Source organism: Heptranchias perlo, chromosome 7 (genome assembly GCF_035084215.1).
Source record: "Heptranchias perlo isolate sHepPer1 chromosome 7, sHepPer1.hap1, whole genome shotgun sequence".
NCBI classification, from domain to species: domain Eukaryota; kingdom Metazoa; phylum Chordata; class Chondrichthyes; order Hexanchiformes; family Hexanchidae; genus Heptranchias; species Heptranchias perlo.
In genome coordinates, this window is record NC_090331.1 from 92,850,006 (window position 1) to 92,863,847 (window position 13,842).

Consider the following 13,842-nt stretch of genomic DNA (forward strand, 5'->3'; position numbering starts at 1 on the left):
CCACTCACCCCAATCCTCATCCAATGCGATGGCTCGGTCTCATACTCATACATGGGAAAGATACAAAGATCAACAAAGGGTTACAAAACAGATAGTAAGAGCTACAAAAAGAGAGTATGAAAAGAAACTTGCAAGGGATATCAAAACCAATACGAAGAACTTTTATAGTTATATTAGGAAAAAGAGGGTGGTCAGGAGCAGTGTTGGCCCCTTAAAAACTGAAAGTGGGGATATTGTCATTGACAATGGGGAAATGGTGGACATGTTGAACAATTACTTTGCATCAGTATTTACAGTAGATTGCTCTTACAAATATGACATAACCAATTCCCTTTTGGAAGTTACTATTGAATCTGCTTCCACCAGTTTCAGGCATTCCAGATCATAATAATTCACTGCGTAAAAAAAATTTCTCCTTATCTCCCCTCTGGTTCTTTTGCCAATCTGTGTCCTCTAGTTACCGACCCTCCTGAAAGTGGAAACAGTTTGTCTTTATTTACTCTATCAAAACCCTTCATAATTTAAACACTTCTATCAAATCTCCCCTTTACCTTCTTTGCTCTCAGGAAAATAATCCCAGCTCCTCTAGTCTCTCTGCATAACTGAAGTCCCTCATCCCTGGCATCATTCCAAAAAAACATTAAAATTCTTTTTGGATAATTGGCCTCACTTTTTAAATTTTTTTGAAAACCTAGTAGTTTCTCCTTACTGATCATTGAGGACTGATTATTTTCATAAATCCTTGGTAGTTTCTCATTGGCCGTTTTCCAGCCATTCTCCTTGCTTTTGATTCATAAGTTTCCCACCTCTTCAGTTCTGATTTGCTGCTGCTTTACTTTGAACCAATCAACAAAATGTTACAGTGAAAGTGTTGCAAACATAATGTACATACTGGACAAGGCTTTTAATATATTACTAGTCAATTTGCCGTGGTGTTGTACTCGGTGAGTGAAGACCAAGTGCAGCCTCCAGGTGAAGTGACGTTGGAGGTGAGGAGATAATTGGACCAGGGCACACAACCATAACATTTTTAACATGATATGTTTTTCTATAGCAGCTGTGAGACAATACTAAAATGCTTTAATGCTACCACAGGAGGGAAGGTATTATTAAAGTGTGATAGCTTTACATTGGCAGCTTCCATTATAAATGTGGACGTAAGAAGTTATAATGGGAAAAAGTTGACTCAAAGGTGCGACTAAAGCAGGACAACAGGAAATGCATTAAGATTTTTAATATATTATAGATAGAGCAGAATTATGCTATATTTTCAAATATATTTATTTTTATTTAATTATCTTTTTCTAATGGCAGGGGATATTGGCTCAAGATGTGGATCAACCCATCCAAACAAGAATTCCAAGTTGACCAGTAACATTCAGTGAGCATCAACAGATGTAAAAACAATGACTTTGGAATTGTAGCATGCTAAAAATACTAAGCATAAAAACAAGATTAGACAATTTTATCATTATAAACATAGGAACATGAGTAGGCCTCGAGCCTGTTCCGCCGTTCAATGAGATCATGGTTCATCTGTGACCTAACTCCATATACACGCTTTAGCCCCATCAGCAGACAAGAATGCTGTGAAATTTGTTATTTTTGAAAGTTAAAGAGAAATTTCATTTTTTTGGAGCTGTAACAGTGCATGCTCCTAAAAAACAGAAAGACTAAGGATTTTTAAAGTGAAAATGTATTAAATTAGCAAATCCTAAGTGTTTGCATACAGGTATAGTTTGCCTTTTCAGAATAGCATGGTTACAAATGACAGTATACTTCATCAGGAAGCAATATTTAAAGCATGGATATTACTGCTGGAGAAGCTGAACGCTTATGTCCAGTTCATTCCTCACATCATGCTTCTTCCCCCTTGGCAGTTAACACTTTTCAGATTGTTAAAATGCCAAGTTTCACTAGGAATGAAATAGTGATGTATATAATGATTCTTGCTAATAGATTAAAGACTTTTCCTGAATCATATGGGAGAGATATAACTGGATGGAGTACTTTATATTGAAAATATTTTTCTACAGAGTGTAGTTCACTTTAAATAAACACTGGACTGTATTTAAAACTTAAATGATGCAACAAAATATGGTAGAAAATAGTTAGTTCACATTATTTATAAATACAAGTGATTCCTCCATGGAATTGTTCAGTGAATGAGATGATACGCTGTTTTATACTATGTAATATAAGATCTATTACATGATCACTGATTTACCATGATTAAAATTGTATTTTGTTACACTTATTCAAAGTATTATGGGAATGTTAGCTATATTTCCAAGTTCAAATTATGTGATTACATCCAAATTTTAATGGAAATTGTGTATCAGTGGCCTTTATTACTGCTATGCATTTGTTTACCAGTGTACTCAATTTTATTTATGCCTTACCTTTTTTTTAAAAAAAAGTTTGTTATCCACAGGAAGATGGTAGAAAAGATGATCCAGGTGGAAGGCAAGTAGAACCCACATAGGAGTACTTGGGAGAAGTGTGACAGTGACACGAGGATGATTTTGGAATAGCAGTGTTAAGATGTGGGAGCATTACGGAAGGGGGTTATAATATGTGGGAGTATTCAAAAGGGGATCCCAAGGTATAAACAATCGGAATTGCAGAGTCTGGGAGCATTGGGAATGGTGCGTTGGGGGGCTGGGATCGCAAGGGTACGAACAATCGGAAGGAGTTGCAGAATCTGGGAGCACTGGGAATGGTGCGATGGGAGCAATGTCAGATGAATAAAGGAGTTCTAAATGAGTTCCTCCAGTTAGAAAAACATGATCCAATTAAGTGGTCTCCACAATTGCTATTATTCTTTGAAATAGTTAGTACTTAATAACAAATACAGAACAGCCAAGAAATTTCTGGTTTCTCATTTTTAAAAACAAAATCTATGAGTTTAACATTTTCATAATTAGTTAATATGGTTATAATAGGGTTGGGCTTTCCAAAGACCATTTAAAATATCTCAGACTCAAGTACATTTTCTTACCTTTTAATATCATTAATAAGTCTGTTCTTTTCTTGTGCCACACGCTTATGATGCAACCTATGGAAATCACGTTCTTTCCTAAGTTTTACTAATGTTTCACTAGCAGTGCTATAGATACAAAAAAAATGGCATGTTTTAACTGTTGCTATGATAGGAATATTTCATACACATATGCTTCTACATGAAATAATTTCTACATTTTCAGATGACATTAAATTATTTACTACATACTTGGCTGTTGTCTTGCAGTTCTCCAGGTCTTTTTTCAAATTTTTCACCTCATTCTCCAGTAGCTGGTTGTGAGTATAAACATCAGGAACAAATCCCACATCCTGCAATTTCAAAGAGCCTCTTTGCAGCATTTCATACCTGATATGACAAAATGTAGAACGTATGGTTTTCAAGCAGAAATCTTACTGATTTGTACGTTTCACTAACAACTACTAAAATGAGAGAAAAAAACTGTGGCATTTCCAAATCTTATGGCCCTACATCGAGGGGAATGCAAAACAGACTGTAGGTTAAGAGCAATTTGGAATGAGGGAGTAAGAATATTAAAGGATAGTCAGCTGGAAGTGCTGGCACATAGGAAGGAAACAGATGTTGTAGGAGTGAATGAAACCTAGTTGAAATCAAATGATGATTGGGGAGTTAACTTGCAGGGTTTTCTGTGTGGTTGGGAAGGATTGGGGAGGTAAGGCAGCAGGTGGAGAATTATTTGTTAGAGACGAATTAGCTACAATAGAGTTGGATGCTGGAAGTGGTACCGAAACTCTTTGGATATAATTAAAAGGACAGTGAAAGGAAAATGTTAGTAATAGGAATAACCATTTGGCTGATACAGTTTTCCAGGAGATGAGTCTTCAATAGTAATCCTAGGGGATTTCAATCGTCCTCATATTGACTGGAGCGCACAATAGTGAACGGCAAACCGCATGCAAACAGCAATTTATTGAAATTGTGAGACTAATTTCTAAAACAGTACGTTAAAGGAACCCACAAGGGTTAATGCAATCTTGGATTTAGTTCTAACGAGTGAAGATGGAACATTTGAGATCTAGTGACCAGAATGTTCTGACATTCGTGGTAGACAAAAGGGCAGAAAATAAAAAGGAAGGTAACTAAAAAGCTAAATTTTAAACAAGCTAATTTTAAGGATATGAAATAATGCATGAGAATGGTAAAATGGGAAGAGATATTGGAAGGAAAAGATGTGGAAGGAAAATAGAATAGTTTTTAAGATGCAAGAAGAATTTATACCTGAAATAGGTCAAGGACAGGGTAAAAGGGTAACACCAGTTTGGCTTACTAACAAAGTTGTGAAAGACATTAGGGAGAAAGAGAAATCATTCAAATGTTCTTAAACGTTCAAGAAGGAACAGGATAGGGAGATCTATAAAGATAGACTGAGGAATGTGAAGAAACTGATGAGAGCTGCAAAGAAAGATCATGAGCAAAACATAGCTGGAACATGAAGCAGAGCAGTAAAGCATTTTTCAAGTATATCTGGAGTAAACAAAAAGGTGCATGGGGGGGTTGGTCCACTAAAAAATGACAATGGTGTACTTGTGTCCAAAGGCAGAGAAATTACTGAAGTACTTAACCATTATTTTTCAATAATGTTTACAAAAGAAATGGGGGGAGAAATATTAGAATTGGAGGCACACTTTAAAGGTGGATGTGGACTGAAAAATATTAAAATCACAAGAGGGGACATATTCGGGAGGTCGTTGGAAACTCAAGGTAGATAAGGCTCTTGTCTCTGACAACTTTCATCCCAGGGTTCTGAAGGAGTTGGCTCAAATGATTGCGAGCCCTCTTGTGGATATTTCTCAGAGTTCACTGGACTCAGGCCAAACCCCGGACGATTGAAAAATAGCAAATGTTACGCCCATCTTCAAAAAAAAAGGCAACGGATAAACCATAAATTATAGACCTGTAAACCTTATTTTCACTGTTGGGGAAATGTTCAAAAGTATAATGAGGTACAATATAAGGGAGCATCTTGAGGGGCTTGAGCTAATCCAAGACAGTCAGCATAATTTTAGGAGTGGGAGGTCATTCTTGACTAATTCATTGGGGTTTCTTTGAAGAGATAAGGGAGAAACAGTGGATTTATCTACCTGGATTTCAGGAAGGCATTTGACACTGTCCCACATAATAGGCTACAACATAAGGTCTGAGCCCAAGGAATAGATGGGAATGTATTAGATTGGCAAATGGTTGATTGATTGACAACAAGGAGTAGTAGTGCATGGGCAGGTATCTCGTTGGCAGCCAGTTACCAGTGGAGTGCCACTAGGTTCAGTGATGGGGCTGCAGTTGAAGGAATTGTGTCCAAACTGTCCACATTTGCATATATCTATCCAACTATCTATAAATGTGCACGCAGAGATATGGCAGATGTAATTTAAAACAGGAAAATGTAAGGTTATGAGATTTGCTAGAAGGAATGTACTTGGGATATCAGAGCAGGAGAGACCTTTGGGTTTTAGTGGACCAGGTCCACTAAAATCATCAGCATGATGTTCCCACATTGTTAAAAAGCACACCAATTTTTTTTTATTCGTTCATGCGATGTGGGCATTGCTGGCAAGACCAGCATTTATTGCCCATCCCTAATTGCCCTTGAGAAGGTGGTGATGAGCCGCCTTCTTGAACCGCTGCAGTATGTGAGGTGAAGGTTCTCCCATAGTGCTGTTAGGTAGGGAGTTCCAGGATTTTGACCCAGCGACGATGAAGGAATGGTGATATATTTCCAAGTTGGGATGGTGTGCGACTTGGAGGGGAACATGCAGGTGGTGTTGTTCCCATGTGTCTACTGCCCTTGTCCTTCTAGGTGGTAGAGGTCGTGGGTTTAGGAGGTGCTGTCGAAGAAGCCTTGGTGAGTTGCTGCAGTGCATCCTGTGGATGGTACACACTGCAGCCACAGTGCGCCGGTGGTGAAGGGAGTGAATGTTTAGGGTGGTGGATAGAGTGCCAATCAAGCGGGCTGCTTTGTCCTGGACAGTGTCGAGCTTCTTGAGTGTTGTTGGAGCTGCACTCATCCAGGCAAGTGGAGAGTATTCCGTCACACTCCTGACTTGTGCCTTGTAGATGGTGGAAAGGCTTTGGGGAATCAGGAGGTGAGTCACTCGCTGCAGGATAACCAGCCTCTAACCTGCTCTTGTAGCCACAGTATTTATATGGCTGGTCCAGTTAAGTTTCTGGTCAATGGTGACCGTCAGGATGTCGATGGTGGGGGATTCGATGATGATAATGCTGTTGAATGTAAGGGGGTGGTGGTTAGACTCTCTCTTGGAGATGGTCATTGCTTGGCATTTGTCTGGCGCGAATGTTACTTGCCACTTATCGGCCCAAGCCTGGATGTTGTCCAGGTCTTGCTGCATGTGAGCACGGAGTGCTTCATTATCTGAGGGGTTGCGAATGGAACGGAGCACTGCAATTATCAGCGAACATCCCCATTTCTGACCTTATGATGGAGGGAAGGTCATTGATGAAGCAGCTGAAGATGGTTGGGCCTAGGACACTGTCCTGAGGAACTCCTGCAGCAATGTCCTGGGGCTGAGATAATTGGCCTCCAACAACCACTACCATCTTTCTTTGTGCTAGGTACGACTGCAGCCACTGGAGAGTTTTCCCCGATTCCCACTGACTTCAATTTTACTCGGGCTCCTTGATGCCTCACTCGGTCAAATTTTGCCTTGATGTCAAGTGCAGTTACTCTCACCTCACCTCTGGAGTTCAGCTCTTTTGTCCATGTTGGACCAAGACTGTAATGAGGTCTGGAGCCGAGTGGTCCTGGCGGAACCCAAACTGAGCATCGGTGAGCAGGTTATTGGTGAGTAAGTGCCGCTTGATAGCACTGTCGACAACACCTTCCATCATTTTGCTGATGATTGAAAGTAGACTGATGGGGCAGTAATTGGCCGGATTGGATTTTGTGGGCAATTTTCCACATTGTAGGGTAGATGCCAGTGTTGTAGTTGTACTGGAACAGTTTGGCTAGAGGCGCGGCTAGTTCTGGAGCACAAGTCTTCAGCACTACAGCCGGGATGTTTGTCGGGGCCCATAGCCTTTGCTGTATCCCGTGCACTCAGCCATTTCTTTATATCACGTGGAGTGAATCGAATTGGCTGAAGACTGGCTTCTGTGATGGTGGGGATATCAGGAGGAGGCCGAGATGGATCATCCACTCAGCACTTCTGGCTGAAGATGGTTGCAAACACTTCAGCCTCGTCTTTTGCACTCACGTGCTGGACTCCGCCATCGTTGAGGATGGGAATGTTTACAGAGACTCCTCCTCCCGTTAGTTGTTTAATTGTCCACCAACATTAACGACTGGATGTGACAGGACTGCAGAGCTATGATCTGATTCGTTGGTTGTGAAATCGCTTAGCTCTGTCTATAGCATGTTGCTTCCGCTGTTTAGCATGCATGTAGTCCTGAGTTGTAGCTTCACCAGGTTGGCACCTCATTTTTAGGTACACCTGGGATGCATAGTAAGGATGCATAATAGGAGGGACAACATTAAATTCCAGATAAGTCATTTTAAAACTGTACTTGACCCCGGTGAGACTATATCTGGAGTACTGCATGCAGTATGCAGACGTTGCTATTTCTAAAAAGGATATTCAATTATTGCAGAGGATACAAAGAAGAGCAATTCAGTTGAACCCAGAACTTAATAGAATGACATATGAGGAAAGACTGACTTCCCTGAGTCTTTTCTGTCTTGAAAAGATAAATCCAAAAGGAAATAATGATAGAAGTGTTTAAAATTATGGAAGGTTTGAACAAAATGGGTCCAAGTAAGTTTTTCCGCTGTGTACCGAATTTAAGCACAAGGGATCATATTTACAAATTAAGGACAATAAGGAACATAGGAAATGCAGGAAAAACTTTATCATTAAGAGGGTGGTAAATGTGTGGAACAGATTACCGGCAAGGCTGGTGGAACAAAAAACTTGAATGGGAATCTTTTATTAACATCGCCAGCCCTCCTACTCCTTTTCCTACTCTATCCGTCCTGAATAATTTTATAACCTGGAACGTTCAACTTCCAGAGTAAGCCTCATCTCTGTTGATACAATATCATACCCCCTATTCATAATACGTTATGCATTTATGTGCACACAACTCAAACCTCCCTCAGTCTGTTTGGCAGTCTTAGTCATCTAATTTCATCCTCCTTCTGATCGGTGTTTCGGTGGGTGGAGTACTGAATGCCCCATGGATCAATACAGGAGACCCTACCATTTCAAATTTACATCAATGATTTGGATTCAGAAACAACGTAAACTGGTCATATTTGCAGACATTGCTAAATTAGGGATCATTGAGCCTGACAAGGCAGTCAAGTAGCTACAAAACGAACCAGATAAAATCTGTGAGCACAACAATTCAAAATGAAATTTAATAAAAGTAAATGTAAGGTGATGTTTAGATCTCTTTGATCCAGGAGGGGTTGAAATCCTTCCACACTGCTGTGAATTGCCATGTGACTGAACTAAAAAACTGAGTTCTGGGATGAACAGTCTGAACAAGCAATAAGAGCAACAAGTTTTGCACCACAGCACTCAGCAGAATCCTTGGGCTTCATTTTAGCACCCTCTACCGGGTGCGTTCCTGGCGGGGGGGCACCGAAAATCGGGGAATCCCGGAGCTGGTCGGGAGCCCGGCTCCAACCCGCCCACTTCCGGGTTCCCCACAGACGCGCCGGCGTGCGCGCGCAGCCCCCGCAGGTGGGAATCCCGCAGGCAATTCAAGCCAGCGGGATGCCACTTAAAAGTATTTACGTAGGTATTTCAGGTCATTAACTGACCTGATTAAGTGAATATGTGAGGATGGGTGGGATTTCATAGACAACTGGGACTGTTTCCCATACAGGGGGAAACACTCCCAGTTCAAACGGACGTGTTGCAGCTGTCAGCCTGTGGCAGCTGCAAAGGTCCATTTGACAGGTGTGGGGGGTGGGGGAAGACCCTCACTCATTCCAGGAGGCCACTCTGTCACTTGGGACAAAGTTTGGCCTCCACCACCCTCCTCCTGACAATCAAATTCACCAACTTGCACACTTACCGCGGGGTCCAGAAACATGTACCTACCTTGCGGACCCCCTCAGATGTACATCTTCCGGATGGGGGCCGCCGTAGCTGCAGTCATGACCACCTCGGACGGCGAACAGCATCACCAGCCTCGCCAGCCACCTCTGCCACATGGAGCTCCACAACACAGTGCTGTGACACATCCACCTGCACAGCAGGAGGGAGGGCTACCGCAGAGAGAGATGCGTCGCAGAGGGCACTACCCTCGCCACAGGGTCCACAGACCGAGGCTCAGCTTCCTGGACCTCTCTGAGCAGCAGTGCACACGGAGGCTCAGAGTCACTCGACATGTAGACATGGACATCTGCAGCCTCCTTCATGCCAAGCTGCTCCTGGCTGGCCCGAGCACCATCTTCTTACCTGTCGCTGTCAAAGTCACCACTGCCCTCAACAACTTCTCCTCCGTATCCTTCCAGGGTGCCACCGGGGACATCGCCGACGTCTCCACAAAAGAGCCCTGCAAATACACCTACACCACTCTGCAGTGACACAATGGGTGTCATCAGTTGTGGGTCTTCATTGTGATCCTCAGGAAAGGGCATTATTGCACAAACCAGACAAGATTCGCAAAGACGTGGCAGTCGTAGTGCCAATATAATATGTAATGCGAGTTGGTCAGAAATTTAATACAAGTAAAAACCATGACAAACCCTCAAACACCCTTGTGCATCCCCTTCATGCTCACGACACGTTTGCCTTACGCTTCCTACTACACATATGTGATGCATGCCCTGTGGCTGCAGCACAGGTAGTGGCAGGTTGAGTGAGGCTGACCATGAAAGAGATGCACGAGAGGGTGAGTATGAGATAGAGCCATGAGATTGTATGAGGATTGGGTTGAGTGGTAGTGGCGGGATGAGTACTGGCGAGGTGAGTAAGTGCAGGTAAGATGAGGATGAGCTTTGAGTGGGTATGAGGGGTGATGTGACAGAGTAGTGTTGGCAGTGCTGAAGGAGATGTGGGGTGGGGGCGGTGATGTGGCAGATGGAGTGTAGGGGAAAGAGTAAGTGTACTCACTTTGGCTGACCGACTGAGGTCATTGGAGCGCCTCCTGCACTGTATGCAGTTGGGCGATATGGTGGTGGTGGAGATGACCTCCTCTGCCACCTCGAGCCAGGCCTTCCTGGTGGCAGAGGCAGGCCGCTTCCTCCCGCCCGCCAGGGGGAAGATCTCTGTCCTCCCTCTCCTCCTCACCCTATCTAATGATACCTGGAGTGAGGCATCATTAAACTGGGAGCAGCCTTTCCCCTGGGCTGCTCCATGCTGTAATTTTTGCTATTTGTTGCAGCATCTGTCAGTGGAGGACTGCCCCTTTAAATAGAGCTCCTCCAGCTGACAGACCTTACTGCGCATGCGCAGTCCTCCTGCACGCAGATCAGCAGTGGGGAACCCGGAAGACCAGGTAAGTGGATCCAATTAGGCTGCAATCGCGCGGGGGGGCAGACTAATTTCACCGGGCGTGTTACCCACGCGCCCAATAGCCCCCCCCCCGCCGCCGCGAACCCGCAGCCCTGCTAACATTGAGCCCCTTATCTCCAAACAACTAGACATAGCCTATCTGGTAGTAACATCTCTGGGCTGAGAAGACTAGATTTGGGTTAGTTCACCCTCTGAAAAACCATAGGAACAGGAGTAGACCATTCAGCTCCTCGAGCCTGTTCCGCCATTCAATTAGATCTTGGCTGATCTCTATCTCAACTCCATTTACCTGCATTGGTTCCATAACCCTTAATATCCTTACCTAACAAAAATCTATCAATCTCAGTTTTGAAATTTTCAATTGACCCCCAGCCTCAACAGCTTTCTGGGGAGATTTTTCCAGATTTCCACTACCCTTTGTGTGAAGAAGTGCTTCCTGACATCGCCCCTGAATGGCCTAGCTTTAATTTTAAGATTATGCTCCCTTGTTCTGAACTCCCCCACCAGAGGAAATAGTTTCTCCCTATCCACGCCATCAAATCCTTTAATCATCCAAACACCTCAATTGGATCACCCCTTAAATCTTCTATACACAAGGGAATAGAAGTCTAGTCTATGCAACCGGTCCTCATAATTTAACCCTTTTAGCCCCAGTATCATTCTGGTGAATCTGCACTGCACCCCCAAGACCAATCAATATATCCTTCCTGAGGTGCGGAACCCAGAACTGAACACAGTACTCCACAAAGCTTTCTAGGGTTGTCCCAACATGTTCTTCCACAGTCTCCTTCTCCCCCCACCCCCCCCACCCCCACCTCCCAGGGGGAAAAAAAAGATTTAAATTTATCTGGCACTTTATTATATTTCTCAGAAATATTGCAAAGTGTTTCACATGCAATGCGCTACTTTTTAAATGCATAGATAATTATGCAGGAAAGTATAGCAGCCATTTTACAAGATACAAAGATTCTAGATAATCTGCTTTTTGTAGTACAGAACTCCTTTAGCTACTTTTGCAAATCACATAGAAAACCTGAGAATTTGAACAATGCAAAACAGCACACAACAAAGTCCTGTGGTTCAGTCAGGTCTAGGAAATGCAGTCCATTAAAGCAATTTTGCCACCTCATCAAGAAGGACAATGTTGTCAAGAGTGTCTTACAGAACATTCCTAGCTATAACTGAAGCTTGGATGGTCATCAAATTCACACAGATGGAGTGCTTGTATACATACTTTACCCAGTAGGTATTACAATGGTGCCAACCAATATCTGCACCTGCGTCAAGGCTCAATCTATTTTCACAAAGGCGATCAAAAGTTGGGACAAGTTTTCAGTGCTGAAGATATCGTATTAAACAAGAACAGCTGATCTGCAAAAGCAGTTAATGCAGTTCAAAATTACAAAAAAAATTATCTGGTCATCTTATTTTTGTTTCGGAGATTTCTGTGGGGAATTTACACAACAAAACTGCTATTGCAGTTCCTTGAATGTTAAGACTGGTCTGGATTGATTTGAGTTTTGGCGTTGAATCCAAGGCTGCATCAATGGGTGCAATAAGCACCAGCAGGAACAAAGACACTGACCATTTGGGCAGTATCAATGTTAACTGGTCCCATCCTGTGGCTGAACCTAAATTTGCAACCAATGTCACAGGACAGTATGTGTGCCCTCGAAGCCCAAAAAACTTTTCACCTGCATGAGCTGATGTAGAATGTACATGCATAATCCATGCACATTTAGCACTTCCTGTTCAGACTCAATTCTCGGTCTGATCTATAGGTGCAGAAGTGCTTCATTAAGTTTTAACCTGAGGTATATCTCTGCAGCTATGAATTGAGCTTAAATATTCCAGCAACAAGGTTTCCCTTCCACTGATCAAGTAGATAGCATTCTGCCACATATTGGCCCCTATATTAGAATGGAGGTGAGATGGCAGCAGGGGGGTGAATGGACGCACAGGTAACCCAACCAATAAAAAAACGTCCGTTTCCCATGCGGTCACAATGCAATTGATGCCATTTAATGTGGCTTCCAGGTTTGCCGTCCGAAAGCGGGCGGACTGCAAACCCGCATCAAAGGCTGTCAGCTGTTGGAGCTTTATTTAAAGGGCCATTGCTCCAAAGGCTTTTGCTGGAGCAAACACCCACAGATCACGATGGAGCAGCACAGGGGCAAGGCTGCTCCAAGGTTTAACGATGCCTCACTCCAGGTGCTACTTGGATGGGGTGAGGAAGAGGAAGGATGTGTTTCACCCGGCAGACAGGAGGAAGTGCCCTGTCTCTGCCATCAAGGCGGCCTGGCTCAAGGTAGCAGAGGAGGTCAATAGCAGCAGCAACATCTCCCACACCTGGATCCAGTGCAGGAAGCGCTAACTAGGTCAGCAAAAGCGAGTATACTGATTCTCCTACATTCTGTGTTGCACATCACTGACCCCCCTGCCAACTCATTCCGCATGCCAAGAGTACTCGATCACATCATTCCTCGCACCCACTTAAGGCCTCATCCTCAACTCGCCATTAGTCACCCCAATCCTCATCCAATGTGATGGCTCGGTCTCGGTCACCCTCTGATGCATCTCTTTCACGGTCAGCCTCACCCAAAGCAATGCATTCATCAGTTGGCAACTTCACCATCACTCACACATCTGTTCTTTGTCCCCTTCTAGAAGACAATGCAAAATGCACACGAGAGGGCTAGGACTGGAGGGGGGGCTACAACAAGTAGTGGTCCTCACAGACGCGGAGCAAGAGGCCCTACAGATCAGCCGCACCCTTGAGTGCCTGTCCGTCAGGGACTGCGAGACTGGCACCCCACAAACGTCTGGTGACAACTTTAACATTCATCACACACACAATATGATTTGATCTTAACATGGCTTGCCATCTTCAACACCTCAGTATGCTCATCGCAACATGACACATCTGTGATGATGCTTAATATTGCCTTCTGTTCTCTTACAGGGCCTTCAACGACTGCAGTGACAGCAGAGGGCGATTCCTCAGAGGACCTGCCGACCTCTGAGGGTGCACCGTCACATCTCAGCGAGCCATCCACCAGCGCAGATACTCACAACTTGGTGGGTCCTAGTACTCAGTTAGTTGGGTTGGCACCTGGTGAGTCACCACCCACTAGTAAGCACAAGCAGACACTGGTGGCAGGGGCAGTTGTGGGGAGTCCGCATCAGTAGGACCACTCCTCTCCAGGCTCTGCTCAGCTGGACACATATGCTGAACCTCGGGGGCCATCCTTTAAAAGGAGAATAATCGAGGGACAGCAGCACATTTGCGAGGTACTGGAACAGTTGCTACGTACA

General features: G+C 43.8%; 1 protein-coding gene across 1 annotated transcript in view; it reads right to left on the bottom strand.

The window, feature by feature from the left end:
- LOC137323411 (sperm-associated antigen 16 protein) overlaps window positions 1-13,842 on the bottom strand; it is a 982,420-nt gene that overhangs the window by 914,117 nt on the left and 54,461 nt on the right. The window contains exons 5-6 of the mRNA XM_067986887.1: window positions 3,233-3,370; window positions 3,002-3,109 (exon numbers count right to left, since the gene is read on the bottom strand). Of these exons, the coding sequence (XP_067842988.1) occupies window positions 3,002-3,109; window positions 3,233-3,370 (246 nt within the window). The remainder of the gene's footprint in view (window positions 1-3,001; window positions 3,110-3,232; window positions 3,371-13,842) is intronic.